At 31.8% G+C, this 14,765-nt stretch overlaps 1 protein-coding gene across 6 annotated transcripts in view; it reads left to right on the top strand.

The window, feature by feature from the left end:
- Nucleotides 1-14,765, top strand: part of LOC122712695 (NAD(+) hydrolase sarm1) — a 123,260-nt gene that overhangs the window by 95,253 nt on the left and 13,242 nt on the right. For 5 of the 6 annotated variants that reach the window (XR_006346395.1, XR_006346393.1, XR_006346394.1 and 2 more), the window contains 4 exons: nt 1,979-2,110; nt 6,035-6,255; nt 6,920-7,184; nt 8,268-8,435. Coding sequence is in view for 1 of the 6 variants with exons in the window: in XM_043932501.1 (XP_043788436.1) it covers nt 1,979-2,110; nt 6,035-6,255; nt 6,920-7,184; nt 8,268-8,435 (786 nt within the window). In the remaining 5 variants the exon portion in view is untranslated. Of the gene's footprint in view, nt 1-578; nt 996-1,978; nt 2,111-6,034; nt 6,256-6,919; nt 7,185-8,267; nt 8,436-14,765 lie in introns of those variants that run through there. The other variant, XR_006346396.1, reaches the window with a different exon arrangement.

The following is a 14,765-nucleotide window of genomic DNA, read 5'->3' as shown; positions in this document are numbered from 1 at the left end:
AAAAATAGTGTCATCTATTTTATGGAGAAAAATGAACGTGGATTTATTTTAAAAAATAGATCTTTAATATTACAAGAAATTATGTTGTTATAATGCAAAAATTTTGTAAAAATCATCGTATAATTCAAATTCTCTTGTAATTATTATCGAAATATCTAAAGCCAACTTTATTTTTTATGAAATACATGCATAAACTTAATTATTAATAATAAAATATAAATTAATTAGATTTCTTAACAATATTCATTAAATGTAATCGTGATAGCGAAGATATTCTCAGATAGCATCTTTCTATTTAAAGATCAAATTATAGATCTATCAAAAAGCAATGCTATTTCTATAGTTTTACTTACTTTGCATGATCAAACATATCTTCGTTAATCAACAGTCTTTTCCTAGAATCTCTATATATGATCTGATTTTCGTTCGTAATTCAAAGTTTTTCTCACGTGCGCGCTTGCTATGCGGAATTTATAAGTTCGCGGGGTCGCCGAGGCGGCGCTGTGATCGCAGTTCTCGCGCCATTAGCGCGAGACGGCTGCTCAGTTCGAGTCTGACCATCGCACGATGCTTATCATTCGGTTACGTCTGTGTCCTTTACGTCAACCGGCAAATATTATCCGTATTAAACTATTCGTCGAACGTTGAGTGTTATTATTGACTATCAAAAACGATTATTAAGTAGCATCTTACATTATAAAAGTGATCGATCGAATGAAAAATTCATCGTTGCGTAATTCACGATTGAAATGAAAGGGCATTCATGAACGTGACCGAAAGCGATGATTAACGATGATACGTGAAATCGTACGAATATATTATTGTTCCACGCGATACGAATGTTCGTTAAAATTTGGGAATCACAACGAGATGCTGCGAGTGTATGTAGATCGAGATTCTCGAAATGATAGAGACACCATGATGCGAAACAGGAGATAATAAAAAGAAGTAGGTTGGAAGAGGAAGTGTGCGTGTCCTCCATGAACTGTCAAATGGTTAGTATTTCGACCGTTCGCGCGCCACTTTTTTAAATTTTATATTCTTATTAAATTTGTTCAAAACTCGTTTAAATGTATCTCTTTGTATGAATATCTTTGTCTATGTAACATACACACATGCTTTAAGTTTAAACTGTGCACACTAAATGCAAGTATACTATGTTTACATTGTCATAACAATTTTTTAAATGAACATTCAATATAGACGCATGTATTGACACATGAACGCGAACGGTACGTGAACGTGTTTCCTTCGGTTCCGTTGACCACAAGGTTTCATTTACGTAACAGACGTGTTGCGAGGCCCGCATATCTTACGATTCTTTTCTCAGAACCGGCCAAGTATTCTTGTGAACCATACGTGAAATTAAAAGCTTCACGAAGCTTTTTTGATATGGATTATTTTTCTTTTTTCACAATTAACACGATTTAAAATTGATCCACTTTAAAATAGCAAGCCTGTAAGTTTTTCGTTTCGTTACATAGTAATAGTTCATTCCGAGAAAAGAATGTATTCACATCTTGTTTTTATTGTACTTTATTGATTTTATTTCTCAGAACACAAAAGACAAAATTGTATTTTTATAATATCTTTTGCTTGTTATTTCATTTTTTTTTAATATATTGTACTTACTTTCGAAGTATAAATTAATTAGTTATGAAATAAAAAAGATCAACCAATTTTTAACGAATTTTTGAAGAGATTAGCTAATGAAATTGGTTGAATGTAATTATTAACGAGCATGTGGGTGAAAGCAATTTGCATATTTATTTGATTTCCAATTGCAAAGAGTTTTGCAGTTCTATCATTTACATATGATTTATTATATAGTGAATGATATTATTTATATAAATTAATTTTTTAAAAAATTTTAAATTACAATATTTATTCGTTTTAAATTTAAATATATTAAAAATTACATAAATTTGAAAATTAATAATTATAACTCTAATAAGAATTTGATTGATTCTTGTTATAGATGTCGGAGTTCCCAGTGGAGGGAGGAGAAAACGGTGATATGCACACTGTCATGGAGAATTTTCAAAAAAAGAACATGGTGACCGGAAGGAGCCATGTTACCCATCATCCACAGGTCACTTCGTCATCACAGGTAAATTTATAATTATATATATAATCAAAAAATAATTTCATAAACCGAGAAGTAGATACAAAAATTAATTTATTTATTTAAAATTAAATTATTATTTCAATTTAAAATTATAATTTTAAAATTTTAAAATTCAATTTTCCCGCGTAATACTTTTCACTACACAAATCAAATTGACAATCATCCACACCTTTGCCAAAAGTTGGCAGAATTCTGATCCAAGAATGAGTTTCGACTCAATTTCACTGCAACTCTGTCTTTCAATGGAATTCGTTCCAAAAGTAATTCGAAGACTAGGGATGACTTAATAATGATTGTATCTGTCATCGAACTTTCTATTTAAAGATTGTGACGAAAAAGACAGTTGAGCGTCGCGACGCTTTTCGCCTACAATTTTCAAAATACGGAAATTCGAAAATACGAACGATTTACTTCGCGATTCCGCGATAATCTGAGTTTCCAAAATTAAATGATGAAAATTCATAAAAATTTGGGAAATTAAATTTATATTACGAATAGAAATTTTGTAAAATAAAATTATATAAATAAAAGAAAGAAAAATCTTTTGAAAACGTTAAATTGTTTTTTTTTTGTTTTATTACAAACAATTAGTTATCAATGAAATATTATCTTCGAAATGTTTAAAACAATGAGAAATTACTTTCGATAAATTATGAATCGTAGAATCAATTTATTTAAAATTAGGATTGATTAAAAATTAATTAATTCCCGAAGATTGCTTCTTATGAATAGATTGCAAAATTGATTCGATCATTGATCGTGAAATTTTTATTTAGTAATAATTTCTTAAAACATCTTATCTCGAAAGACTTTGTTAATTTTAAATGGGACTTAAAGTACACGTCAGTCTTTTGCACGCGTATTTTCAAATTTTGTGATTTTGGTAAATATCCAATCTGAGAATTTGCATTTGTCTAGAAAAAGTGCATGTTAGAAATAGCTTTACATCCCACGAGTTTCAAATTTGGTTACTATATCGATGAATATCCCAGTTTCGCGAAATAAAATTACAGCAATGTCAATTCTGGAATTGGAGATCCAGTTTTTAAGACGTGTATATATTTTTAGAAACTCAAAATGGATACATAGATAGTTAAAATACGAATACTTTTTTTTCATCGTTTGTATTTCCTATGAAAAAGCGAACAAAATCGAGAAAACTAATTAAATAATTCTCAAAATATCTACTTCCTAGAATAACTGACCACTCTCAATGCTGCGACAGTTATACAAGCATTATTGCATTATTTGCACTCTCGTTGCATTTATGTGCTCATTCTCGAGTACAATTGCCTCAGAATAGAATTAATATAATATAAGGATTGTGCAATAAACAAAATCTTGGCATTCGTTGATATACGTGGAAAACGTTGAACCCTCGTTGAATTTTGATCGTCTACTTCGTAAAACGTGACTATTCTCGACAATGTATGTTCTTGGCAAATATTTCAAAAGAAGAAAAATAGATGAAGGAAAAACCGATTGAAAATGAGGGAAATCCTATATTTATCTAGCCTATATTTAGCAAATATATTTCAAAGAAAGAAAAATTAGTGAAGTAAGTACATTTGATAACATATTCTTGCAGATGTTAAAATAAGGAAAAAAAGAAAAAAGAAATGTTAGCTACAAGAGAGAATATGATTGAAATTTATGGCTTAATTTTAGTTTAGAGAGATCTTAAAACAAACGATTATGCAATGGACCACGTGTTTCAGAGCCGCCTACTGATACTCTTATCAATGCCACATTATTTTAATTATGCTTCGATTCATCTTTCATGGATTTTTATATCACTCGACTTTCGACAATGTTCGAAAATTTTTATTTAATTTATCAATGTTCTTCGGATAATATTATATTGGAAGTGCGATTTTTTTTATCAAAAATTTAAAAATCTTGTTGTAATTTGATGCTTTATACATGAAATGATGATTTTAAATAATACAATAGTTAATATAATATAATACGATTAATATTAGTTAATATTAGGCTGTATTTGTATTTGATGATGAGTAAGTAACTATTTGGGGATTTTTGATGTTCATTGTATCAGATGCTTGAGATTAAGAATGATGGCTTGAGTCAGTGATCAGGTTAAAATTGGGTCTATGACTGGAAATTAATGGTCTCTACTTTCAAGAATTCATTGAAATATGAAACTAAATTTTGAAATAGAAAATTTATTTTTAAATTCGAAATTTAATATTCAGACATTTAAATTTAGCTTCACAAATTAGATAACAAAATTTCAATTCAAAAATTGAAATACTTGAATTTGTAATTTATATTTCCACGAATATTTCACCAATTAATTAATTACTTTTAGCAAACTATGTTTTTTTTTATTTCGTTAAAACTCTATCTAATTTCAACTAAAAAAAAAAAAAAAAAAAAAAGGAAGAAGATTAGTAGCAGTAAAATCAATAGAAAATCAATAAAATCATACAATAAAATATTAAGAAATACGAATTTGAAATTCAGAGATCCTCAAAGATCTTACTTACACTTAAGTGACGCTTTTTTCAATATCCAAAATAGAAGAAATCAATCTTTCTCGTCTATCTTCACTCAAAATTCCGTCTCAAGTGTTCGAATTCGAATAATCAGCATGCATACTTGCAACTTTACTTTAATTTTCGCCCACGTGGATTTTATCCTAACCCAAGCCAAGCATATATTGAACTTCCAGGAGTCGTCGAGGCCATATTTTCCAAGGTTTCTTCCACTTTACAATATCTTCAGAATATTTTTCTCGATTTTAAGCGTCTTTTGGCATGGTTGGTCGTCACATTTTTGGACATTCACCAGATCAGTACTGTTCATATTCTTTAGAACATGGCATTAATTGGGCGACAAAGACACAAACGACGATTTTTATGGATATATTTTCTTCGAAATTTTCTTATTTCTTATTTTTGCCTTAACAATTCCTTTGGCAATTCAAATTTCAGAAGTGGTTTATTTTTAAGTGGACGTTGATCGAAATATTACAAATTACGTTTAATAGCTACGATCTTAAATTGGAATTCATATTTAGATTGTCAGAGACGGTGTATATAATTGTTTAGAAAAAATTTGCTTAGAGTAATTCAAGTGTCTATTTATTATGTTATTATAGAATTTTATTGTACTAATAGTATTTGCAAAATAAATTTAAAGGCATTTGTTTTAAATAAATCGATCATTGTTACAATAAAGGAATTTATTTCATGTTTGATTTGAAAGTAAATAGTTCTTTCAATTCCTCATATACGTGTGTCACAGATAGACGTAGATAGACAATTTGACATTAAATTAAAAACTTATTAATTAAAATTAATATCAAGTAAATAACTATAAATTTAGAATTTTAGAAAAGTTTAAAGAAATATATATAAAGAAATTGATATTATTTTTTTTTTTTTTTGCTAATTTATCATTTCCATTTTTACTATTCGTAAATCTTTCACAGTATCATAAAGAATCTAATCATCATAAAATTTTCGAAATTCTTCTTTGTGTCCATCTTTTTTAAAAAATATTTCTATTTTTTAAAAAGAAAAATTTCTATTCTAAAGTATTGCAAATATCTCTCTCTCTCTCTTTCTCTTTCTCTCTTTCTTAAAATATAGAAGATAAATTTAAACTTTTCATTTTTAATTTCACAACTGGATCATCTCGTAAATTACTTGAACCTAAAGAAAAAAAAAACAGATCGTAAAAATTGCACAATTGTCGCGAAAATTGATTCCAACGAGGGAAAAATCGGTGAAAAGCGATCATTACGATTCACGTGAAAAACGGAGTGACGAAAGGTTGAGAAAAGAAAACGAGAGAAAGAGAGTGAGTAAAGAGACGAATAGGCGAGAATGAGTCATCTCACGTGGATTTTAAATAGAACGTAAACGACTTTTGACTCGGCAGATGCTGACGACGAACCAGAGCCAGAGCAGCAGCAGTTCGAGCAGGGTGGCCACCAAATCCTCGCAGAGGATTCTTACCTCGTCCTCGTCGAGTGAGATGAAAGCAAGCTCAATGAAGAGCGACCTAAGAGAACTTCAACGCGGCATATCCGAGATGAAGAACAATATTTCAACGAATTTTTCACAACGACTGCGCAGCAGCATGGAAAACCTCGTGGACAGGTTAGTCTCTCATTTTTATTCTCTTTCGTTTATCTTTTACATCAAGTTGAATCGAATAATTTCAGATTTAATGTGTACAGAAAACGAGAGAATATTATATAGGATGATAGTTTTAATGTTAAAAATTTTTCTCATCTTGTACTTAAAATTGTACGTAAAAATTTGAAAAAATTTTTTGATAATTATAATTGTAGTACATGAATTTTCCTCTGACATTCTACGTAACCATATTTCCATATCCTTCGTTCTACGTATTTTTATTTAAAATTTGAACAATTAGAAAGGAAAGAAAAAAATATTTAACAACAACAAAAACAACTCGTCGAATCGAATTCCACGATTCATCGTCTCCATTTAAAATACCAATTTCTCGTGTTCAAAAAGAATCTTAAACTCGTATCTGGTTAAAAACTGCTGAACTGTTAAAGAATTGTGAAATGTACATCAGCCGAGATTACATTTCTATTTCGCACATAAGCGAATTGCATTTGTCAAATCAAATTTCACGAATTGATGAATCTTCGCTTCTGAATCCATCTCGTAATCAGCAAACTATCCGCGGATTATTTATAAAACGGGTGTAAACCCGTTTAAAAATAAATATACATAAATAAATATAAAAATATAAATTTCTTTTCCCCCGTCATCCCTTTATTTTCCACAGGGACACGAACGGATCGGAGGAAGCCGATCTGACGGAGCCCTTGGTCACGTTTCCGGATCCGGATACGCCGCCACCAGCCACAGGGGCTGTCACTCTGACAGGAGGATCACCCTCCCAATTGACCTCCCTCAACTCGTTGAACAATCTTCACAACATGAGCCCACAGATCAGCATGTCGAACATTTCGAATATGACGAGTCTTCCTGCTGGACAGGAAACGATGAAATTCGAGCAGAAGAAGATGACAAGCGCGTCCAAGACCAAGGTGAGCGTTCTTTTTTTTTTTTTTTTTTTTCATTGGAAATACGATTCTCTACGAGAATCTATTATACGAATATGCCCAATCTTCGGATTTGTCCTTTGACAGATTTGTAAAGAATCAAACGAAGGAATTAAAAGATTAGATTCGTAAATCTGTCAATGTTTCCCCGCTCAAGATCGAGAACTCACGACGCGACAATTTGTTATAATTTGCGGATGAAGGATTAGTTTTGGAATCGAATGAACCGCTTCAACCGGTCCAAATTGCGCGTATTAAATAATCGATGTCTCTTGGAGTTCCTGAGAACGTTTTGGTGACGCGAAGCTGCGCAATATTTGGCCGGAGGTGCGGTTTCCTCTAAGTAGTCTAGGTCAAGGACTTCGAATCTATCTCTAGGTAACTTCTCTCAGCCAAGCTGCCAGCGATGCGTGCACGTTCATTGTAGCGCCGTGTGTTGTTGTTATTCCTCCTGACATTTTTTTTTTCTTTTTTTCTGCATCCTTTCTCTTTTTCTTTTTCATTACTCGTCTCAATTTCGTATGGAAATTTTTCACGTCGAAAAGATTCTTTACACGGATAATTCATTTTGAAAAAGGGGGGGGAATTTGCATTTGCAAGTATATGCAAGAAAGACTTTGTACCTGGTTATTTTTACATCGAATCTCGCGTCTAGCTCCCTCGACAGCTCAACTCTTTCCGTTTCAATTCTATCTTTAACTTCATTTCCGTCACGCCAAGGTCGCTGCTTCCACTCTTCCCCCGTAAACTTCGAACAATTACAACACGTATCATCGCGTTAGTCGGAAATTAGCTAGCTCAACCAAATTTCTCTCCCCCTATTATATACACGATCAATTTTTAAAAACTCCACTTCGAAAAAGAAATTTCTTTTTCCAATTATCTTCTTAATCCAATTTTCAACCCAAAAATCGAAGCTAACTTCTAGAAATTTACCTAAAAAGAAAATATCGTTTGGAAAAAATGGCGTATAATTTTCTTGTCCAATCCATTCCATTCTTCGATGGAATAATTATTTCTCGAATTTTCGATCGAGTTTTAATCCACGCCCTCTCTGTGAATTTTCAGGTCGTCACAGACGGATTCAGCGCCGAGAAAGCGACGGCGAACAGCGCCGAGATGAGAGCTTTACAAACTGGCGACGTCTCGTACAAGGAGCAAAGCGCCGCGACGGCGGCCAGGGCCCGCGTCGAACTCGATGGCGTCTCCGCCGAGAAAAGCGTCGCCGCTGCAAGGGTGAGTTCGCCCGTAAAACTCCCTATGACGTTTTGATGAATACCCGCGGAATCCTCGTACATTAGAACCTCTTAACTTTCCGCCAAGGTCGCGATAAATCACCCCCCTCGTAGAAACCCGAGGCCAGAGTCGACGAGACGTAAGAATTCGCAAAGGGGTTGATTTATTAAATCTTTAAGATTTTAATGTGTTTTAATAAGAAGAAGACGAAGAATAAGGAATCGTGAAATAATATATTTTCAACATTTTCTAGAATTTTAATTTTCTCTCGAGAACTCGACAGAATTTTTTCTCTTCGTCTCTTTTTTGGTTTTTAATTGTTCATGATGTTTTAATATCAACGAAATATTCTCTCCAGTTTGTGTATTTTAGATTTATCGTGTTTTGTTCACAGGTATGAATTTTTATTATTTTCTATTAAAAAATGGGAAAAAATTCGTTTTCTTTAGACTTAGAACCACGTGGTTTTATTTACATCACGCGACGCGATTCGAGTTGGAGTCTGAACTGTATGTAAATTTATTTAACCTAGATTAAAAACCTAAATTTTCAATCTCATTCTGATAATATCTTTCGTAAACGAGATATTTCAGCATTGCGACGTCTCTGTCGTTTATGCAACGTTAAAATTTGGAATGGAATATAATTTATTTGCCGTCAATTTCATCGTCAATGCAGAAAGAATAAGAATAAGAATAAGAATAAAGGATATATATTTTTTATCAAAAATACAAAAGAATTGATATCTTTGAAGAGTCATTACAATGAACGTATTCGCTTGTTCCGGTGATGGAAGGATCCACCGGAAGGCGTGTTGTTCTGGGTGCGGCCTAAGCTCGAATAGTTTGGCACGAAACTGGCCGCGCAGAGGAACTTGCCTCCTCTTAGGTCGTTGACACGTTTGCTTCTCCTGCTGATGATCTCTCGCGTTCGAACGCCGACTGTTCTCACGTGATCGTCGTATAAACATTCTCTAAAATCTCTCTCTTGAAATCTCCAACGTTCGCGGAAATACTGAAGCATTGCTACTATTTCGTTGAAATTTCGGCACACGTGATATCACGAGCCGAAATTAGGAACAAGAAATAGAATCGAAAAATAAATTTTTCCCCTGTAACAAATCGGTGAAAACAGTTAAAATATTTACGATCTTTTTTTTTTTTTNAAGAGGTAATAAGATGCAGGTTTTTTATTTGAAAAATTTGGTCGTGTGTTTTGCAAGATGTTTGTCAAAGCATCGAAGCTTTAAAATATTCGAATACTCGAATATGACCAACAGACAGGAATAATTTATGGCATTTTTCACTGTTTGTCTTTCTCTTCCTCAGTTCTTTAAGTTTTTTCTTTTTAAACTTAACTTGTTTTATGGATACAAATAAGAAGAATGGATGATATTGTGAACAACCTTTTTTCTCGTATGATCAATAAAATTGAATTGAAACAGATATATTATTTATTAAATTTGAACAAGAAAAAAAAAATGTCAAAATAAAACGTAGCTATCGTTCTTACGATCAGTCAATATTGCATAATTGATTTTCAAGAATCATCGATTTTATCTTCAATCGATAGAACAATGTAGTGTTACAATTATGTACCATCGTTATACGTTCTCGTTTTGTATATTTCTTTAATATATCCAACGTAGAAACGTTTCTAGAATACATTTCTTTGTATATTCAACGTAGAAATGTTTCTAGAACACGTCGAAATTATATGAGATTTGTGGATTATGCGAGGTTATTTGCCCTGTGAAAATCGTCGAACTCGCGAGTATCACGATCGCATTGTCGATTACGCTGGCAGTTTTCACTGGATATCCGACTATTTATGCTGACTCGAGGTTCTAAATTTAACTGTTTTTCGCCAGGCTGTGTAGCCTTTGAGTCATCTAGGGAATTTTTGAAACCGAGCCAATGACTGCCAACAAAGCGCACAATGTTGTTCCCTGCCTCTTACGTGGATCCATCGATGTTTTACCTTAAAAGAAATTCTTTCGCGTACTTTTCTTCTCTTTTTTCCCTTTCTCTCGTGAGATTTTTCACGTCCTCACTTCTTGTTTTATAGAATTGAACGGTTTTTTGAACGAGTAAATTACACGAAGAAAAAAAAGTTAGGTTAGGTTGAAGTTTTTCGTCGAAATATATCCACGATATGTATTTTTATACTCTTGTTGTCTTTATTATCGTTAAAAAATACCTGATTTCTTTACTTTTTCCCTTCTATCGTATAGAATTATTGATTACAAAGTTTATAGATTAGGTTAGATTGAAATTTTATTTCCAATTATAATTCTATAAATATGTTCATAAGAATGAAATACATTCAGGATCTTCTTAAAGTTTTTTAAATAAACGATTATCGCGAAACACGAGTCAAAATATCCAGTTGAATTTATCGTTCAACCTTTTTATTTAATGAAACTTTCGCGTGTCTACCTTTCGTGTCTAAATCTTCATCACGGGACAATGAATTTTCCTAGTCTACGTGAACCATTTCTTCGTAATGGCGTGTTTTTAACTGAACCTTGACCCGTTAGCTGTAAATTTAACGTTTCCTCCGATCGATTAACTTTTAAAAATTCTTCCTCGTTACATTAATTTTTCTTATTATAACTATTGTAATATTCGTAATGAAAATATTTAATTTTCTTAAAAGTCGAGAATGCTTGTTAAAAGCGTATTCTTCAAAAAGTTTGACTTATGCAACTTGATTATTCAGAAGATTCGAACCTAGGGAAGTTTGATTACCGATCAAACGATGGTATAATGGGAAAAATTGGCACAGCAATCGCAAATCGTTGGCAAACTCGTCCGAATATCGTTTGTATATCCTCGATGAATCATTGGTTGCACGTGTTTAGGAATTACGCATGTGTTTTCGATAAAATGAATCATAACAAATCAGCTGAAAGAATTAAAAAAAATGAATAAAACATTAAATATCTTCTTCAATATTTGAACAAATAATTACAAATTCTCTTTAACGCAATAAAACTTGAACTCTTTGATCTCGAATTATGATATTTATTTGTAAACAATAAAAAAGAATATTGCGCTCAAAAAAGAAATATATTTTCAAAATACAAATATACGGAAAAAATTAATTTTACAACGCTATGCATATTATTTTAAATGCATCTTATTTTAAATTCTACGACTATTTTTTTAACACTTTTGAAAACTTAAAAAATATTTATTAAATTAAACTCTAAGCATTTTTCGTATAAATAATTATAAACATTACATAATATTATCACAATTTTCCAAGATAAATACCCACCATGATTTGAATTTCAACAACAATGCGAATGATAGACTGTCGTAAAAAAAAGTTAAAACGATATTTAGTAACTAAATATTATTCTCAAATTTATGACAAAGCCTCCAAAAAAGAAAAATTAAATACTCCAAATATTGTCGTTGCGATTTCTCACATATCCTTGTTCTCACGCGCAGAGATGTTTCCATGGGGATGGAACACCTCCTTAACGGGGGTAGATGCGGTCGAATTGCGATCGATCGGTGTTTCTTCGAGGACAAACCAGTTAGTTCTTGGCGCTGTTAGCGGTCGGTTCGGCGCGTGTCGATGGGTCAACCGTTGTCGAGTTTAACGCGGAGATTTTTCCCCGTGTTTAGGCCCAAAAACGGGGCCGAACGGCGAGGAATCATGGCGAACGACGCCTTCGGAGAGAAATCCTCCTCGAAAATGGTACGAGAAAACCGCCTCGATATAAGGTATAAAATGTTCCGCGTGCGTGGAGGAGGAGCGGTCGAGTGAATCGATCGTTTTCTTTGTTGTTCTATCTTGTTTTGAAGGAAAATATCGCAACACGACGTTGATTATACGTTAGGGATTTGAGGAAGTGTGATAACCCAGTGTTGATATTCTTGAATAAATATTGATCGGCGGTGTTTAATATTGCTCTTTGACATGTGTTTAAAGGAAAACAGTAAAAAAAAAAAAAAAGTGACAGTGACGTAATACTCCGTCTTATTTGTATCATATAAATCGTTATCAATAGCAATACTTAATAAAATCCATGTGGTGTCATCTGGTGGGAAGTTGTAACACGTGTCATTGTCATTGGAATCTTTGCCAAAAAAGTGAAATGTATCATCATCTTCAATACGTTTTCGAATAGGAACGAAGGATAATAGAGTCTTATTATATTATTCGCGACAAAAAAAACTTTTTTTTTTTTTTATTTATGAATATTCACTTAAGCAAAAAAGAAGATTATTGTAATTTCAATTACACGCTTTATATATATATATGTATATAATTTTATCAAGAGAAATTTTAGAACTTCTCCAGAGTCTTATAAAGTCATCGAACGATAATCGAGGTTTTTCATCCTCGAGTGGGACGATAAGTGTCGTGAACGAATCCATTCACTATTCTTGCTACGAAACTCGTAGCCTTTTATAATTAGAGGGCGATTAATTAATCGATTATAGAGGAAGATCAAGACGATCGTGCTAATCAAACGATTGCCACGAGTTTAGCGTTCTTTTAATTGCGTGATTGCGAACGAAACACGCGCATCCGCAAACATTTACGTAATATACGTCGACCTTCTTCCTTGCGATCGATCGTTCGTTTCTAATTTATCACGCACGATCGATACGAGCTGTTTAGTGAGTAAACGATTTTACCGTCTCATAATAGTTATTTTGAAAATGGAATAGATTTATTAGGATTTCTATGTATTCAGAAAACAAAGTTAAATTGAAGGAAACGAGATTTAAGGGTGAGAATTGAGGGATGAGATATTGCCCAGAGAAGATTGAGATGGATGAAAATAGTACTGAGTAGTAAAAAATTAATTTTGAAAAAGTTTTATTTGTAAAACTTATAAAATTCATAAAATACACTTGTGAATAATGATTTTTTTATCTATTTAATTTAATATGAATATATGTATCATATGGAAATTTATGATGCATGAATTTTTCTGAGAAATTTAAAAGATAAAGAAAATTTTTTCACATATCCGATATATTTCTTCTTTACTTTGTTTTTTGTACTTATCAAAAATCGATAGTCACTAAGCACGCTTCCATTTTTGGTATTGCATTGATTGTGTTAATATAATTGCATTATCATGTTCTTCAGAAATATCAAAATGATAAATAACATTTACTCAATATCCATTTTTAAATTTTTTTTATCAAGGTTTTTTATTTAGGTTTTGGGATTTAAGTCTCAAAAATTTAGAAACACTTGTTAATTGAAGATTCCTGGGATAATTCAAACAATATTTTCTTTTGCAAAAACTTTCCTTAGAACTTTGGTAAATTAATAAAAAATGTAGTGTTGGGTATGTGCTGTCGCTCGAGTACGAACAAATCCAAAGAACATATGTCAAAGAAAATCTATTGAATATAATAAATTCTTTTATCCAAAAAAAAGAAAATTATATCTTATTCTGAAATAATGAATAAACAAATTATTATTCGTATAAAATGAATGAATTGAATATTTATTCGATTATTTGGAATGTTCTGTATAAGTGAAAAGAAAATCGCAAGTTATTTGAATATTACAAAAAAAAGTTTTTAAAAAACATTTCATCATTCAACTATCAATTATCGTGGTATCGTGAATTTTTTTTCGGTTTTTCAAAATTTAAAAACTTCAAAGATTTTTCAGGATAATAATAAAATGTCTCGCCTCTTGAATTTTTTTCTCAATCATGCCGAGTTCACGAACGATTTACTTTGATATAATATTATGTTTTTGTATCTATTCCATGATGCACATCTTCATTCAGTGACGAATAGTGAGATCAGTCCCTCAAATTTCGACCAGATTTTCGCGAATCATTGCCAACATGAAGCGTTAGATGTCACCGCAAAACCGAAATAGAGTTCGACTATGAGAACCTCGGGTAATGTGCCAGCATCTTCTCTCGCTTTTCTCAAGAACACGTTCAAGGTCTTTCTCATCATCACGAACTAGGGAATTTATTTTCCTTTATCGTTGAGAGTAATATGGAAATACCAGACTGGAGATTTCCAAAATAATTTTAAATATTTTTTAAATATTTTACAAGTAATTTCATCATGGCTTTGTTAACAATTTATTAAATTCAAAAAAAATTGATCAATCACAACACATGATAAAATAGTGAAATCGTGATGGTAGTGTTGGATACGTGTCAATAAAGCTCGAACAAATCTAAACAACACATGTCGAGAAAAATCTATATAATAAATATTTTTTTAAAAATTATTTTATATTTTATTTTTCAAAAAAAAAAAAAACAATTATATTAAATTACATAGACTGCCTTCTCTTGTCAATTGCTCCTTTTCCCATTTATTC

The sequence above is a fragment of the Apis laboriosa genome, unplaced genomic scaffold (genome assembly GCF_014066325.1).
Source record: "Apis laboriosa isolate Shangri-la unplaced genomic scaffold, ASM1406632v1 scaffold204_cov149, whole genome shotgun sequence".
In the NCBI taxonomy this organism is placed as follows: Eukaryota; Metazoa; Arthropoda; class Insecta; order Hymenoptera; family Apidae; genus Apis; species Apis laboriosa.
The sequence above is the reverse complement of the archived record's forward strand: the minus strand, read 5'-3'. Positions and strand labels throughout refer to the sequence as shown.